Source organism: Pleurodeles waltl, chromosome 5 (assembly GCF_031143425.1).
Source record: "Pleurodeles waltl isolate 20211129_DDA chromosome 5, aPleWal1.hap1.20221129, whole genome shotgun sequence".
Taxonomy (NCBI): Eukaryota; Metazoa; Chordata; class Amphibia; order Caudata; family Salamandridae; genus Pleurodeles; species Pleurodeles waltl.
The window spans coordinates 1,769,253,867-1,769,272,732 of record NC_090444.1 but is presented as its reverse complement, the minus strand read 5'-3'; the positions used below and the strand labels follow the sequence as shown (position 1 = coordinate 1,769,272,732).

The window sequence follows — 18,866 nt, the reverse complement described above, 5'->3', positions numbered from 1 at the left end:
TTTGTGTGTCATAACCTGGCGGACGGATGTTCACCTCCGCGGTGGTATGTTCGCGGAAGTCACAGCAGCAGTAAGCGGGATTTACCACCAAAGTCCTAATGAATACCTTAATCTTGTATTTTTATGTAACATAGGCTCTAAGTTGTAATACATCATGTATGAACCACAGGAATCTCACCGGAGCCAGTGTGGCCCCCTGAACTCCTACAGGACATTGGGGGAGGTGGGGGTGGGAAAACTGGCTTCTGAGGGATCAAGGCACCCCAAAAATAAAACTTTTTTTAATTTGATCTCAATGTAGGGGGGCTCTGGAACCACCCTTCTCCCCCAGTAAGGTCCAAGGGCTCGGGGTAGCCCTTCCCTGCCCCCTTATAGCTTATTTTATTTTTATTTTCCAGACTCAGAGATCTGTAATGGCAGCCACAACATTTCTCTTAACATTGAAAATATTTTTATACATTTTTTTTTAGCACTGCTCTTCTGGGGTCTTGTTTTGCACCGGTGCCTACGTTTTTAGAGGCTCCCGGTGCCCGCCATTATAGTGCCATTTTCGGCAGCCATTTTGGTTGCCGCACTAGTTTTTTTAGATTCGGAAGCCAGGTCGGCCCTCCCGCATCTCGGATTTAAACGCGGGCGGCCGCCGGCTCCATTCAGGTACTGATAACTACTTTGAATGTGCTTAGATTGTTGTATGGACACTATTTTTTATTGCTGTTAATATTTTACGGATTTCTCTATTTTTTTTTTAAAAGGAGTTACGGGGGGCTATTTTGAAAATATTTTTAAACAATTTTTTTAGCACTGCTCTTCTGGGGTCTTGTTTTGCACCGGTGCCTATGTTTTTTAGAGGTTCCCGGTGCCCGCCATTATAGTGCCATTTTCGGCAGCCATTTTGGTTGCCTCAATAGTTTTTTTAGATTCGGAAGCCAGGTCGGCCCTCCCGCATGTCGGATTTAAACACGGGCGGTCGCCGGGGCGCCAAAGGCAAGCCCATCTGGTCCTATCTGCGCCGTGACCTGCTCATGGATGCTGCCCATTTTTCCACTAATAGGCTTATTTACTCTTCCTCTCAACTGCAGGCTCTTAGAGGCACTCATATGTGTCCCACTTTAGTAAGTATTTCTCAGCCCTTTATCTGCTCTTCTTGCCCTAGCTGTTCTTGGACGCCCACTGGTGTCCCATTGATTAATCCTCCTTCCCATCAATTGGGCAAAATGTTGCTGCTCAACTGTTGCTCTTTATCAGCGCTCTCTACATATTTTCATGCTCCTGGAAGAATTAGCGCCTGATGCTCTGTTCCTGACGGAAACGTGGCTGAATGAAGATTCTTCAGTTGATATTTGTAAATCTTTACCCTCCACCTACTCTATAGTTCATATAGACAGACCCCGAATGAGAGGTGGTGGCATAGCCATTATTTATAAAAACACTATTAAGTGTGTGACATCGCCACTTGAGATTCCAGAGTGTGAAGGGATGACCTTTTCTATATACTTTTCATCCACTTTTACTTTCTCTGGAATTCTCCTCTATCGCCCTCCCGGCCCCTGTGCCTGCTTTTAGGAAGCTATACCTGATGTCGTGGCTAGTCTTATAGGTAACACTCCTAATTTTACTATCCTCTGGGATTTTAATATTCATTTTGACAGCGTAGACTGTCCTTTGGCAAAATCTCTGTTAGCCTCCTTCACTGCGTTAGATTTGGTCCAATCTGTCACTGGCCCTACTCATTTGAAAGGGCACACCCTAGCTCTTGTTTTCAGTAACATTTCTGATCTCATTATTTCACCTTCTTTGCCTTTAGTTTGGACAGATCACTTTCTTCTGTCATTTAATTTTCCTTACGATATTCCCAGGGGTCCTCAACCCAGGCTCACTATCTCCGGCCGTACTTGGCCAAAGCTGGTACCAAGTATATGGAATGCTGCACTTCGTGCCTCCTCTATAATTAGCGACTGCTCCTCCCCGAATGCCGCTGACCTATTTGACAGTTGGATTTCTACCTCTCTGGATTCAGTGCTGCCCGCTAAATTGAGAATTAAAAAACCTTCTCACAAATCTAATCCTTGGTTCTTGTCTTCTTTACTAGAACTCAGAACGAATTGTAAAAAACTAGAGAGGACCTGGAGAAAAAATTACAGTCCCTCTGCTAAAGAAGCCTACAGGCATGCCATCAGATCTTACCATCACAATATTACGATAGCTCAATCTGCTCATTATAGCAATAGAATGGAGAATTCTTTAAACTCTCAGAAAGAAATCTATCGGATTTTTAAAGAGATTACTATAACTCCTATGCCTTCCTCGGTGATAGAAGCCTCTACTACACATAGTAACTTACTAGCAGCTCATTTTCAGGACAAGATCACTAAGATATATTCCGGTTTTCCTTCATTCTCCATTCAGGAGCCGCTGGACGAGCAGGCTGTGAACTCCCCTCCTATCGAGACCTCGCTAACTATTTTTTCACCCCTCACAGATGCTCTGACTCTTAAACTTCTTTCTAATATTAAGTCTGGTTCCCCCTTGGATCCTGCCCCTCCTGCTATCCTCTTGAGGGCTGCAGACACTATTGTCCCACCATTGACAAAAATACTTAATAATTCTCTGTCCTCAGGCATTCTCCCTCAGTCCCTCAAACATGCTATTTTAAAACCTCTTCTAAAAAAAACAAAGCTTGATCCCTCTGTTTTGGATAATTACAGACCTATTGCTCTTCTTCCTATTTTAGCTACGATTTTGGAAAAACATGTAAATTTGCAATTGAGAGGTTATCTTGAGAGTCAGGAGCTTCTACATCCCACTCAAATGGGCTTTAGAGCACAACATAGTACGGAATCAGCGCTCCTTACGGTGCCTGAATCTACTCGTCAATTATTAGATCAAGGAGGACATGCTGCTATCATCCTCCTTGATCTTAGTGCAGCATTCGATACTGTTGATCACATTCTCCTTTGAGACAGACTTTCTAAGGCAGGTTGGGGAGGCCTGGCCCTCTCCTGGCTCTCCTCTTTCCTTATAGGAAGAACTTTCCAAGTTTTGGATCGTTGTTTTTTCATCCGATATTGTTGCTCTGACTTGCGGAGTTCCTCAAGGTTCCTCTTTGAGCCCAACGCTTTTTAATATATATTTATCATCTTTGGCTGAAGTAGTCCCTCCCCACAATCTTTCAATGGTCACCTATGCCGATGACTTACAATTAGTGGACTCCCTTTCTAGTACTGGGGTCTCTTCTTCCACCAATTTGGCCGGTTGTATGAAGGACATTGGTGATTGGATGACCTATTCCAAACTTAAATTAAATTTAATGATGGCAAATCTGAGGTATTGAATGTGGGGAATGGCTCTCCAGCCTTTCCTCTAGCATTGCATTCGGAGGCCTTTATGAGTTTGCCCCCTCCTAAGGCGCAGGTAAAAAGCCTATGTTTTTTGCTTGACCCCCGCTTGACGATGGAACTGCAAGTAAAAATAATTTCCTCTGTCTGTTTTGGTCTTATTAGAGCTCTTAGGAAGATTCTCAATCTTCTTCCTTTTACTGCCAGAAGAATTCTCATTCAAGCGTTGGTTCTTTCCCGCTTGGATTATGGGAACTCTCTCTATCTTAGTTCCCCAGAGTATGTAGTAAAGAAGCTGTAGATTGTGCAGAATGCGGCAGCTAGACTTCTTACTAACTCTCGCAGGCACCTCTCTGCCAAACAGGCTCTTGCAGCACTTCATTGGCTCCCGATCAAACAGCGCATCCACTTTATATCTATGTGCATCACCCACAGAGCTTTACATAATAGGGGCCCTCTGTTCTTCAGAAGGCAGATCTCTATCTATGTTCCCCATAGACACCTGAGATCATCATCCTCTCGGCAGATTTATATATCCTGCGTTAAGACATCTAGGGAGTTAACTCTTTCACCATCAAGGCTGCCCGTCTCTGGAATGCCCTGCTTGTTGAACTCCGCCATGAATTATCTGAACTTCTTTTAAGGAAGAAGTTGAAAACTATCCTCTTCAGTTGCTAACCTGCTTTTCTGGGTCTTCTGAGAGTTATTATGTACCTTTAGCGCTGGGATGCCCTAGGGTAGCTATGCGCTCTATAAATCCATAAAACTAAACTAAACATTGTGATCAGCCTGTCAGAACGCGAGAAACGCACATTCCCACGGAAGACAAGCAAACTCATGCTCCAGACATGCATACATGTTTAACCTTAGTTTCTCAAAAGCTACTGAACGTATTCACTGAAAGGAAATCACAAAAAGCAAATTTTCTGGGTACAGTTCTACATTTTCCATTCAGCCGTTTGGGCTGTAGCGGTGTTTGAAAATCCCTACGAATATAGCATTGGGAAATTGCATCTTGGGACCCCCCCATTTTATTCCGGACCCCGCTTGAATGATCACCTTGAAACTTTCAACGAAGATGCTCATGTGGATGAACTTTTTTTTGGAAAGATCCGTGAACATTCATCAAACTGCAGCAAAATTATTAGCAAACTAAAAAATGTGTTTCCTGTGGTAAGTAGGGGCTTGATTTGAAGTTCGGCAGATGGGTTACTCTGTCACAAACGTGATGGATGTCAGCCTGCCGTATTACAAGTGGAATTGGATATAATAATTGTAGGAGGCTGGACTGGCTTGTAGTGAGTACCTAGGGGTACTTAGACCTTGCACCAGGCCCAGTTATCCCTTATTAGTGTATAGGGTGTCTAGCAGCTTAGGCTGATAGATAATGGTAGCTTAGCAGAGCAGCTTAGGCTGAACTAGGAGACGAGTGAAGCTCCTACAGTACCACTAGTGTCATATGCACAATATCATAAGAAAACACAATACACAGATATACTAAAAATAAAGGTACTTTATTTTTATGACAATATGCCAAAAGTATCTCAGTGAGAACCCTCAGTATGAGGATAGCAAATATACACAAGATATATGTACACAATACCAAAATATGCAGTAATAGTATTAGAAAACAGTGCAAACAATGTATAGTTACAATAGGATGCAATGGGGACACATAGGGATAGGGGCAACACAAACCATATACTCCAAAAGTGGAATGCGAACCACGAATGGACCCCAAACCTATGTGACCTTGTAGAGGGTCGCTGGGACTGTAAGAAAACAGTTAGGGTTAGAAAAATAGCCCACCCCAAGACCCTGAAAAGTGAGTGCAAAGTGCACTAAAGTTCCCCAAAGGACTTAGAAGTCGTGATAGGGGAATTCTGCAGGAAAGACACAAATCAGCAAGGGACCTCGCTCGTCGTGCTGAGAGGAGACCCAGGGTACCGGTGATGCAGTTCTTTGGTGCCTGCGGTTGCAGGGGGACGATTCCGTCGACCCACGGGAGATTTCTTCGGAGCTTCTAGTGCAGAGAGGAGGCACTCTACCCCCACAGCATGCACCACCAGGAAAGCAGTCGAGAAGGCGGCAGGATCAGCGTTACAGAGTTGCAGTAGTCGTCTTTGCTACTTTGTTGCAGTTTTGCAGGCTTCCAGCGCGGTCAGCAGTCGATTCCTTGGCAGAAGGTGAAGAGAGAGATGCAGAGGAACTCGGATGAGCTCTTGCATTCGTTATCTAAGGAATCCCCAAAGACAGAGACCCTAAATAGCCAGAAAAGAGGGTTTGGCTACTTAGGAGAGAGGATAGGCTAGCAACACCTGAAGGAGCCTATCAGAAGGAGTCTCTGACGTCACCTGCTGGCACTGGCCACTCAGAGCAGTCCAGTGTGCCAGCAGCACCTCTGTTTCCAAGATGGCAGAGGTCTGGAGCACACTGGAGGAGCTCTGGGCACCTCCCAGGGGAGGTGCAGGTCAGGGGAGTGGTCACTCCCCTTTCCTTTGTCCAGTTTCGCGCCAGAGCAGGGCTGAGGGGTCCCTGAACCGGTGTAGACTGGTTTATGCAGAAATGGGCACCATGTGTGCCCATGAAAGCATTTCCAGAGGCTGGGGGAGGCTACTCCTCCCCTGCCTTCACACCATTTTCCAAAGGGAGAGGGTGTAACACCCTCTCTCAGAGGAAGTCCTTTGTTCTGCCATCCTGGGCCAAGCCTGGATGGACCCCAGGAGGGCAGAAATCTGTCTGAGGGGTTGGCAGCAGCAGCAGCTGCAGTGAAACCCCGGGAAAGGCAGTTTGGCAGTACCCAGGTCTGAGCTACAGACCTGTGGGAATATGGGATTGTGCCAACTATGCCAGGATGGCATAGAGGGGGCAATTCCATGATCATAGACATGTTACATGGCCATATTCGGAGTTACCATTGTGAAGCTACATATAGGTAGTGACCTATATGTAGTGCACGCGTGTAATGGTGTCCCCGCACTCACAAAGTCCGGGGAATTGGCCCTGAACAATGTGGGGGCACCTTGGCTAGTGCCAGGGTGCCCACACACTAAGTAACTTAGCACCCAACCTTTACCAGGTAAAGGTTAGACATATAGGTGACTTATAAGTTACTTAAGTGCAGTGTAAAATGGCTGTGAAATAACGTGGACATTATTTCACTCAGACTGCAGTGGCAGGCCTGTGTAAGAATTGTCAGAGCTCCCTATGGGTGTCAAAAGAAATGCTGCAGCCCATAGGGATCTCCTGGAACCCCAATACCCTGGGTACCTCAGTACCATATACTAGGGAATTATAAGGGTGTTCCAGTAAGCCAATGTAAATTGGTAAAATTGGTCACTAGCCTGTTAGTGACAATTTGAAAGAAATGAGAGAGCATAACCACTGAGGTTCTGATTAGCAGAGCCTCAGTGAGACAGTTAGTCATAACACAGGTAACACATTCAGGCACACTTATGAGCACTGGGGCCCTGGCTGGCAGGGTCCCAGTGACACATAGACTAAAACAACATATATACAGTGAAAAATGGGGGTAACATGCCAGGCAAGATGGTACTTTCCTACAATAATGCTCTTGTTATATGGCAGACAGGATATCTGTAAAATTTGTGTGGGAGCAACCTGTCCGCTGAACTCTAAACACCACACAAAAAATGCGTATTTGTTTCAAGGGTAGGATCAGGAAGCGAAAAGCTCATGATTTAATGTGAGTGTAGAAGAATGAGTTTTCACAGAAATCAACCTGTTTGAAAATCTCATAGGGCCTAATTAAGATCTTGGCAGACTGTCAATACAGCGGGGGTGAGGGTGCCGTCAAGACGGTGGCCTCACCCCAATCATATTACGATGTTTCCACTGGGCCCACCAGTGGAAACGTAGTATTACGATGTTTCCGCTGGTCAGCCCGGTGGAAACAACGTGGCGGCATACCAGCACCTTCGAATGTGCACTGTATGCTTAGGAGACAGTGTGCATTCCAAGGGTGCTGGCAGGGGGGCCCCTGCACTTCCCACAACATTATTGTGGGCAGTGTAGGGGCCCCGCTTAGCCCCTAGCTCATCCTTTCCACCAGCCTTTCCATGGCAGTGCACACTGACCACGACTTCAGCTGTCACCAACCCATTGGGATCTATGATCCTGGTGGTGGTGGCGGTCCGACCACCAGGATCATAATCTAGCAGTTGGACCTCCACAAGTGCAGCAGTCAAAACTAGTAATTAGGCCCAAAGTCTGGATTGGTGCTTTTTCCTTGAAACTGAGTCAGCAGATAATGAGTTCCTCTTCCTCTACTTCACAGAACACCCATTTCCTGAATTGGCTTCTCCCACTGCACCTCTGATTGTGTGCCAGTGGAACCTCTGCCCCTGCATAATCATTGGCAGCAGCCCATATGCCTCAAGGACAGCATCTTTAATGCATTAACTGGCCTGTCAAATGTAGAGTTCCCATTCCATTGCAGAATTTTTTTCAGACCCAGCCATGCAGAACCAGACATTATTGCATCACTGTGTGCAGAGTAATCATTTGTTTTGTCTGCTGTAAATTTGGTCACATACCATACATTAGTGATGTTCTCAAGAATTCGTATAAGGCACCCTACCAAACTTCATTTGTTGACCTATCTCCTATCAGGGTTGCATTTCTTATTGACATTTGTCATCTAATGTACATTTTAACTTATCACGTCAAGAACCTTTATTTGATTCTGGTTGATGTGCTAGCAATGTAACCTTTGTTTTAGAATAAAATAATAGAATAAAATATTACAATATTGAGTGACATTTGCAAACATTTGAAAGCATATTCTCCCTGCCTGTTAATCATGCTAATTATACCACTCATTTACTAGGGCTGATGATATTCTGCAGGCTGCATAAGTCCCTATTTTTCTTTCATTCTAGGGAAGAGCCCAAGTGGTTTCTAGAAAATAATCCTGAAAAATTGACCACCCTCCTTGGAAAGCTCTATGTGTTTGCTTTTACCTGGGCAGTGGGAGGGGTTCTAAAGCGTGAGGATGAACATGAAGGAGATTTGCTCATCGGCCTGAAGGCCAGAGACGAAGCTCTTCTCAACGTGACCTATGACTTTAACACCTTTGTTCATGATATGTTTGAGGGGGACCGGACTCTTGGTATGTGTTGTTGTTTTCCATCTATTTGTAATTTGAAATAATTAGTGCTATGCTTAAAATTCAGAACGTGTCTATTATCGATACTGTTCCAAGTAACATGTCTGATGTTTATGTTGTATTGTTAGCATAACAGAGAGTAAAAAGTTCTATATTTTGTCAATGTTTAGGCAACACCAATACGTATTCTCTATGCATGATTGACATGCTGTTAGCTGCCACCATGTCTTCTGGTTTGATGTGTAAAGATGTGAGCATTGAAGAATAGGGCAATGTCAGCTGAGCATGAAAAGGACAGCTGAAGAATAGGAACAAAGAAGGTCTACAGCATCTTATTTAGAATATCATCACTCTTGGTTCTTACTGATCCTCTTCAAATTTCGTATAGTGTGGGTTTCGGTACATCATTCTTCTTCCTAACTTGTTCTCCTCAATCGTCATTCTCATCTACCCTTCTCACATCTCGGTTTTACCTGTCCTCCTCACTCAGCATGTGTCCTCGTCATGACTCCTCACTTTATTCATCCTCACTCATCACTTTCCTTCACCAACCCGACTGATACCCTTTTCTTCTCACTTGCACACCTTCCTCATCATTTGTCCTTCTCAGTTGTCGTCTGACATAATTTATCACTGGTCTTCCTCTCCCACCATCTTCTTAACTCTATTTAGAACGGACCTTGGACTTGACACGTGGTGTGCCAAACGTTCTCCTTTCCATCCATGTGCTAAGCATGGGCATGCCACTGTGGGTAGAAACTAGAAAGGGATTTTCAATTACCAACCAAAATCAGGATCAGCAACTTGAATTTATTTCTGCCTAACAGTTCCTATGTGCCAGGAAAAATGAATTTGAGGGGTACCTCTCCAAGTGATACTAACATGGTCTGCCTCGGTTGCTTTCTCATTTATGGTAAGTGCCTCCAATTCGCCTATTGTGGACCTGGGAATGGGCAAAGCCATGCTCTTCTCTTTATGACATATTATTTTCACTCTAATACCCTCACTGTCCACACAGGTTGCATAATTCCATGTTATATTTAATATTTTAAATATTTATAGTGAATTAGCATCATTTTCTCTACAAATTGCAGTACCTTCTGCAATCACTAACAGCTTCAATTCCATTAGATGTTGGCACTCTGTGTGTTTTTTCTCTCTGGCTGGGAAGATTTCAAACAAAATAGAGACTTCTCCTCCTGTTAACTTGGTTCCCTCTTGAAATTCTCATGTTGATCTTGGAAGCAAGGGGTACCTTTTAGTGGCCACTCTTAAACATTCTTTCAACAGTAAAACACCATCAGCGAAGGCTAAGCCACTTAACCAGTCCACTCTGTGGGTCGCAGTTGTTCAATATCCGTGTTTGTGACTCCTGCAACCACATATGTCTTAGGCGGTGTTTCTAAATAACTGTACCAATCCTCTGAGGTATTGAACCCTTAGCCAATTTTTAAACCCCAAAATGGATCGCCAGGTCCCCTCTTCAAACTACAGTTGCACCTTCTTTCCTTCTTACTCTAATTTCTTGGCTTCGGATATAGACAGTATCCAGTCTTCCCACAGTGTAGTGAAAGACCTCCTCAAGTGAGGTAATTTGGATGAGTAACTGATGTACTTCCTCAAATGAGGTACTTCAGATGAGTAGCTTTCCTATTTCCTATGCACTGTACATTCAATATCTCAACAGTATCAAAACATCCTATATATAAATTTCAGTGAGGTGAAATATGGCTACTTTGTTATTATCTGCAGCTTTTGTGATAAAAGCTCATACCAATAGGAGGACACAGCTGCTAAAATGAGGGTTCCCAGTTTTTTTATACGCACACACATGGATATATGCCTGAATATATTACACTTACATATCTTTCTCCCTCTTCTCTCTCTGAATTTTGTTAGGTATCCACATGCCAACAGGCGACAAATCGATATTTGACTACTTCGTGGATTTACAAACTGGAAATTTTGTGCCATGGGAGGAGTTAGTTCCCTCTACTCAGTCTCTGATTGAGAAAGGTATGTTGAGTATCATCTCTTCCATCGACTACAAGAGGTACCAACAGAAGTTAAGCCATCTTTATCAGGAAATCCAATAAAGATGTATCACTTGGCATCATTTAGTGCACCAAAAAAGTATTGCCTGTAAATGGCAGGCCACGGCTAGCGGAATGTTCTTCCAGTTAGATTGCAGTCATTCCTTGGCCATTATACTCAAAGAAGGGCTCATCTCTGGAATGGGTCATGACCTCTGATGACCAGATTCCACTCTCTGATGACACTGAGAACAACAGGTAAAAAATTGCAACTGGAGCATAGCGTTGAATCACATCTTTACAACAGTGAATTTTAAGGAAATTAACAGGATACTTTTGCCTAGTTTATTTGCTAAAGTTGTTTTGCTCCAATTTAAGTATATTAATGTTGTGTTACATATGTTGATTTGTTTCTCTATTTTCAGCACGCGCTATACTACAAGAGACTGTCACACACAGGCCATGTTTTTGTTACTCTCCTGCTAAAAAAAAGCCCTGTTTTGTCACATTATAGTGTTTCTTCTCTGTAGTGAGTCTTGTACATAGTTTGTGTGTTTATAATCCATATAACTTTCTGACTACCTTATCTACTTAATGTTCCTAGTACTTCAGGCTACAAAAAAGATCTCAGGAGCTAAAATATTATTTTACTGGAAACACCTTAATTACAAACTTTCTAATGACTGAGCCAGATTTTCTCTGGGGCAGCCACCGCCTTCTGATCTGCCTTCTGATGAACATAAGAATACAACCCCATGCTCCTATCAGCCAGAAAATGACTAAAAACTAAGCTTTTCCCTATTTACCTGAAGGACCTTGCTTCCCACTGACTTCAGAAAATAATTCATGCAGTTTTTCTTCTGCTGTTTAGATGTTTACTGTTGTTAGTCTCTATAGTGTGCTCTCCTCTGGTCATTGTAAAGCATATTTATACTTAAGGGACAGAAGCACCATATAAAACCAATAAATAAAATAAAATGAAATGATTAGATAGATAGATAGATAGATAGATAGATAGATAGATAGATAGATAGATAGATAGATAGATAGATCAAAAAGTTTGCTATCATGTTATTAGACAGAATTACGTTGGTAGCAATATCTCCAGTTACAAGGCCACATCTTTTCTTCTGGGTTGTATAGTTTGTAACTACAAAGTAGGTTTTTGTAAAGAAATTGTAGTTCCAACTTGGACAAAACATCCCAACGTTCAGGGACAGTACAAGTGTAAGGGATGCCACTATTGCCAAATATCCCAGGAACCCTGCTATTCCTAAATGTTCTGGACAGGGATTGCCACAGTGATCAAAAATATATAAATCAGTTAATAAAATACTCAGTACATGATTTAGCCTTGTATTAAAACCCTGACAAATGCAAACATTATGAATGATACAAAGGAGATGGAGGCTAAAAATGTTACAGTCATATTCAATTCCACTCCAGTCCATCATGTTTTGAATGAATAATTTCCATAAGGTTCCTAGAGACCTGCAGACATATTGGTGGCTAGCAAATTATTTATTAGCTTGCCTTATGTAAGTTTGGGGTATACAAAAAAGTTATGGATGTAATGCTTGAATTAATTTCAGCTACTGGTAAATAATTCTCAAAGAGGTCCTAAAGACCTGCAGACGTTTTTGTGCCTAGCAAATTATTTAATGGCTTGCCCTATGTACAGTTGGGGTATACAAAAAAAGTTATGGATGGAATGCTTGAATTAATTTCAGCCACTGGTATTTACTCAGCCCGCATCCCAATCCATCTTTACTAAGCACAGCATGCCACTAAAGTTTTGACCCAGCTATGTGAAAATCACTCTTGACCCCACTCCAGGGGGAGCAGTCCAGCCTGAACTGCCAAACCAGAACCTCCCTGAACCAGAACACAAGCAACCAAGGACTGATTTTGTTCTTGTTATGGGCTCACCATCTGGGTTACGGTGACATGGTGTGCACAGGACCCTTGTCTGGGCATACCCATCCCACTAATGGTGACACATCGAAGTTTACGAAAAGGTAATGGAGGGAATGCTTGACTTAATCACCGCCACTAGTAATTAATCCCACCGCTTCCCAATCCATTGTTATTTTGCACACCATGCCACTTCAGTTTGGACACTGCTATATGCAAATCAATCTTGGCCCTGCTCCAATGTGAGCAGTTCAGCCAGAACTGACGAACCAGGTCCTCCCTGAACCAGAACACAAGCAACACAGGACCGGTCTGTGTATGTTTGGGGGCATTGACAACTTCATTGCTGAAGTCCTCATCTGTACCAATGTAAAGACAGATTAAAATCACAGTTTAGCACACTTATTCTTGAGTCAAATAATCCTAAAATTACTTTTGTTCTAATTTAGGGAGCACATCATTTTCCGAATCCCTGATGTCAAAGAAAAATGGCAATCATCAAAGACAACTGGCCTCTTTCCAGAATCTCATCCCCACAATAGACACAGTGCGGTACACCTTTTTGTCAAGTCTTCTTCTGACAAATAAGCATCCAGTGTTAATTATAGGTAAGAAGTGTATTCTTTCTGTGAGTTGAGTGTGGCTTTTTTGTTGGATTGTAATGTTTTGGTTCCCGATTAAATGTCCAACAAGGATAGAACATGGGTAATCCTTCCCAAGAAATGACAGGTATCTGTACGTTTGGTATGTGTCAATGCCATAAGAATCTGAGTTTTGCCCCAGTATTTCACAGAGAAAAAAGGGAACTACTGCAGGAATCAGGAATATCGCACCCTTTTCCCACAAAAAGTCCCATGTTTAAACTCTTCTCACCAGGAGATTTCTGTAGCTTTGACCTGGTGAAATGTCCATGAAGGGGACAACAAGGATGGGGTATTCCTGTATTTCTTGTATTTTCTGATTGTCCTGGAAGCAGCTGGATGGGAAACTACATAGAATTCATAATGGGGCCATATTTTGTTGTTTTTTAAAGGAATTTCTTTTTAAGATCATTCAGCCTCAACATGTCTCAATCTCACCAGATGGTGATATTCTCTTCCTCCTTTTTCGATTAATTACTTTTTTCATTAAATCAACATATGTGATTTAAAAGAAAACAAAAGGTAATCATAATAAAAACTGTTAACGCCATCTAGCCATATTTGGGGGCATGTTTAAGAGCCCCTAGCGCCTAGACCTTAGCACCACCATAGCTTCATTTTTTTATGCTAAGGCGGTGATAAAGTGGCTTTTCTGCCACGCCATATTTACAAAGTGGTGCAATGCCTGCATTGTGCCACTTTGTAACCCCTTGCACCACATTATGCCTGCGCCAGGAATAATGTATGCAAGGGGGCGTTCTGGCACTAGGAGGCTCACAAAAATGATGCAGGGAAATTTAAACGATTTCCCTGTGCCAATTTTAGCATCAATTTTAACTTCTGCTCACGGCGGGCGTTAAAATGACGCTCCCATAGTAACCTATAGTCCTCTTTACACTTTGCTGCACTAGCATCAAAATATTTGATACTAGTGTAGCAAAGAGCCTCAGTAGCGTCAACAATGTTGCCGCCATTGTGCTAATGACAGCCATGTTGTGCCGTATTATAAATACGGCGCAACCGTGGTGTCGTTAGGTGCTGGTAGGGGGTGCAAGAACAGTGGCACAGCATAGCTGATGTGCCACTTTTCCTTAAATATGGGCCTTAGTCCTTTTATCAGATTAATTAAATAGTGTTTGGAAAAAACCATAGAGAAGAGACAGAGAAACATAGGTATGTCTGGGCACTTCCAATATGCCAAGGAGGTACTTAAAAACCATAATACTATGTAATGCTTATTTGTATCCGTGTCTGCCGGTGCTCGACACCAGCACTTGTGTATTTTTATACCGGCACATACTTATGACAGTCCACTACAAGGTGTCTATTTTGAAACACCAGCAGATGATACAGAATGGAAAAATACATATAAACAATATTGCCAGCACCAGCAGGCCATCCCTACAGCTGTGGCTGGCCAGGAATAGTCCACATTGTCTCATTTACAGGAGTGGCATTTGGCAGTGCTTCAAGGGAGAGTAAATGCTGCAGGGGCCTCCTGAGGAAATACCTTCCCATAAATTAAGCACTTCACATTCTTCTTAATTTCATTTTCTTCTGCAAACCAAGTTATTTCTGCCACTAAAAAAAAAAATCAGTGTTGACATACGCAGGACTCAGACTAAGGGCCTTATTGAAATGTTGTATTTATTTAGATTTTGATTTGGGTTGATGTGGGACATCTGTCAAAAAGCGGTGGAATCCCATTCACCAAATAAAGAGTGCATTTAAATCAAGGGCATCCTAAATGTGGTGTATGTAAATGAGTGTGCACTCCTTACCCGCGCACCTGTCCCTTTGGCTCAGCACTAGCGCCGTCTCGCTCAGATTTACTTCATTTAAGTTCTAGAAGCTCAGCATAACTTTCATGAACTTTATTCTGTTGTAGAAGATTTTTGTTTAAGTTTGCTTAGAGGTTGGTGTCTTGCAGTCAATCAAGGGTGGTGGGGTATTGGAGGGGGGTGACGGGGTGGTTCAAAAATAAGAATAAAAACATACCTGCCACCTCTGCTCCATCCTGCGCTGCTCCACATCCTGCAACCGGTCGCTTCCTCTCTTCCCAGTAGTCACCACAGGCTCCCATTCCAGATGCTGCTCTTATGCTAAAGCTAGCATGAGAGCAGTGCCAGGATTGGCCTGAGCAGGCTGGTCTGATGCCTGCTCAGGCACAGGAATCCTGTGCCATTTCTCCGGCCTGGCTGTGTAACCCAGACAGGTTGGAGAAATGTAAGTGCACATGTCTGTTTGGCCAGCCTTAGACGGCCGGACAAACAGACTTTACAGTGCCCACCACTCCTTCCTATGGCCCAGCCCTGTGCACCCTACATTCCAAGCTGTCAGATAGACAGCGGCAAATAAAATAATAATTACATTGTCTTATAATAATTTTATTTGCTCCTGCCTGCCTGACTGAGCAGGGAGGCGATGCTCCTCCGCTAGAACAAAGGAGCCCCCCCTGGTGTCTTGTCGAGGTAATGTGAGCCTCCACATTGCCTGTGAGTTTAGTATATATTGGTGATTTGTGGTCATGACCCAAGCTGATTTTCAGACCCTAACACTTCTTTTAGGGTACTGACGATGTAGACGCCGCACCATCCCTGGCACGAATGGTGGAATCTGAAACATTCCCTGGAAGTGCACTGTAGGAACTTCTTTCCTGCTGGAGATGAGTGCCAAAGTGCAAACTGAGTTTAGTACTATTTTAAAACAAAGCATGTTGCAAAGTAGAGAAAAATGTGTTTAATCTTTTTTTGCATGTTGTTCTCTGCTTTAAATGATCTATTCATTGTTTCTAGGGGATTCTGGTGTTGGAAAATCCACTATAATTCAAAATATGTTGAAAAGGCTACAGAAGCCCGGCGAGCTACTTATAAAACCTGGAACAATTTTGGGAGATGTCTTCCTGCATAATGAGGTCAAGAAAACAAGGTAGTTTTTGCCAGCTGTTTTTTAATCAGAGCTACAGTACATTTCTTTTATTTTTATGACTTTAGTTTTCTGGAAATGTAAATTTGAGGCATGTTGGCTGTAGATTCACCTGTTGTGTATACTCTTGGCATCAATGTTGGGCTCAGATGTGTGCAAGTTGTTTTTCTTTGAAGAATTACTCTTGATTCACAAGATACTGCGACTCCACTTGCGATGTGCATGGTCATCAGCTCCATTGTTAGATTGCTTTTTTTCCGCCATCGGGTTTGGGCGTGTACTTCAGTGCTCCAGATTAACACAGTTGAAGTGATCTTTTCAGACCTTGTGGTTACTCTTTCTCCTTCTGTATTGTCTTCGATTGCATCTCTCCTGTTTTCTCGTATTGGGTTGACACTTCTAGATACTGTCTGGGACAATTTGTCTTTCAACATCGGCCCCTGATGGAGCCTTTCCCCTTGGGATCTCTTTTTTGCTTCCACTCATTCCACTGTCACTGTGCGTCACCAGTGATGGAACAAATGCTCTTTCAATATTGCCCTTAGTGTCGTGCAAAGTACCCTAAAACAAGCCTCAGGATGCTTGTTTCTGGTCCAGGGCAGACCTGGCCTGGCAGTTTGGGCTAGCTGTTCCCATGTGGAGTGTGATCAAGACTGATTTGCATATGGCTTGGTCCAAACTGTGGCAAGCAAAAAAACAATGGATTTAGGCCCAGATAAAGATCTATGACTGGGGTAAATGTTTGACATTGTTCAGCATTCCATCCATCATCTGGTATTTTTGCATTTGTCACCCTAACTGGGAAGGGTATGCCCAGACTTGTGGCCTGTGTTTGTTTTGCCACAGGATTCAAGCTAGCCTGGCTAATGAGGGTTGATACCCCAAAACCGGTCCCAGAATGCTTTTTTCCAGTCGAGGGAGTACCTGGCCTGGCAGTTCGGGCTGGACTGTGTCCATGGGGAGCAGGGTCAAGACTTATTTGCATATGGCTGGGTTCAAACTGGAATGGTGTGGTGAGCAAAAAACCAATTGATTTAGGCCCAGATCTGTGACTGGGGGTGAATGTTTGACATTGTTCAGCATTCCGTCCATCGTCTGTTCTTTTTTAATTTGTCACCATGACTTTTTAGGTAGGGCTACTGCTTACCACAATGTGCACATGCATAAAGCAGGGACAGTTGGTGCTATTTCAAAGCGGTGGGGCGTAAAAGTTGTGGATGAGAGTTATATCACAAACGAGAAAAGCGAGCGAGCCCGATTGATAAAATGGGGGTTTAGAAGGCTTCTCCCCCCAAGAAAGTTTTGAAAAAAGGAGTGGCAATGGTGAATTTTAGAGTAAATTTGAGAAAACAACAGCCACTCACAATTACAAGTTTCCTTGCTAAGAATCGCCCGGGCATTAATGCATCTGTGATAAGTAACCCCTACCAACAGAGAGGAGCACGTCACACCAGCCACAGAGCGAAATCGGCCTACAGTTAGATTACGGTACATTACCATCAATCACGCAGCGCTGCACAAATTCTGACAATGGTAATTTTTCATTAAAGCGAGAACATGGAAGCAATAAATAAATTTGTTAACAGGACATAACAAGGAAATAAGCATTTTTTGAGAACAACACAAAAACACCCTGCCTTAATTGCGGTTCTGTTGACTTCTACAGAACTGCCTTGGTATGTCTTTTAACGTTGTTAGATTGGATCAACATTTTGAACCTCTCTGCTGTAGATGCATTTTGTTTATTTTTAATACAAATGGCAATAGAGGGTCAGTTGCTACCACTGATGGCATTCTTTTCGGTTTTAGCAAGATTCTGTCACAGTTTACCTTAATATAGCTAGAGACCGCCTGTTTTTGCAGTCGTTATCAGCTAAAACAATGTACGACTTGGGCATTGGGGAGGGGGCATAATGGAATTAAAAGAAACACATAATCCAGCGTTAAACTATACGAAAGGTCTTTCAACAAGGAAGCCATTATAAAATAAAAGTCTGACATTCCTGTCGCAAAGACTCAAGATAGTCCAAAGAAGCACACCTCCCTGACGTTAATCCCATAGTTTTTATTTACATAAATTGAAGTGTTGCTCTGCACCAGGACATTGCAAATTACGTTGGAAAGGTAAATCGCGTGTTGGCTATCTAAATATACGCTTAGCGCGCTCTACTGTAGTGTGTACATCTTTTATTTTACAGTTTTATTATAGCGCAAAGGGAAGCTAAATGGCCCGGAGGAGAAGCAGAGAGTGAATAACGTCACAGAAATAATCCACTCGTTCAGCTAAAAAGGAAAGTCTCCCTCGTGCAGGAATGAAAGCGCGCGCGCACTATACCGCTGCGCCTTCTGCAGCAAAAAAGAGCGCGAGAGAGATGCAATTGATGCGTTTAGAAACAATAAATAACGCTGAAGTCGCCAGCTGCACATTTTTGGTAAAATGAAGAGAGGAGACGTGATAACAAAACCGAGGCCTCCGTGAGTTGGCCCTGCTCAAAGCTAAGCGCACCGTGAGCGTATCGGCAGCACCATCCGCGTCAAATAAATATGTAACTAGAGACCAACCGTAATCTTCCTCCATCCACCACTTGCTTCGTGAAGCGTTCGCTCGTCTAAAGTGTTCCTTTGTCTTTTAGCGCGTCGAAGCGCTGCTTTACACGTCAGGTGACACATTTAGTCAGATTAAGTGAGCGCTCCCGTGTGTGTCCACTAGCCTCAGTCCTGTGTTGTGAGGAAAAAACACGACGGCTGCCTCACGTATGCTTTGTATCTTTTTATATATGTACAGGCACCGGTATCTAACGAAGCGCAGCACTTAACAGGAAGTTAGGGTTATACAGGTCAGGGTAATTTATGCATGGTGTTACTGGCCCAGAAATAAATCCAAAGATAA

At 43.1% G+C, this 18,866-nt stretch overlaps 1 protein-coding gene across 1 annotated transcript in view; it reads left to right on the top strand.

Moving 5' to 3' along the window:
* DNAH14 (dynein axonemal heavy chain 14) overlaps nucleotides 1-18,866 on the top strand; it is a 923,784-nt gene that overhangs the window by 441,322 nt on the left and 463,596 nt on the right. Inside the window, exons 43-46 of the mRNA XM_069236199.1 lie at nucleotides 8,237-8,466; nucleotides 10,363-10,479; nucleotides 12,860-13,018; nucleotides 15,847-15,979. Of these exons, the coding sequence (XP_069092300.1) occupies nucleotides 8,237-8,466; nucleotides 10,363-10,479; nucleotides 12,860-13,018; nucleotides 15,847-15,979 (639 nt within the window). The remainder of the gene's footprint in view (nucleotides 1-8,236; nucleotides 8,467-10,362; nucleotides 10,480-12,859; nucleotides 13,019-15,846; nucleotides 15,980-18,866) is intronic.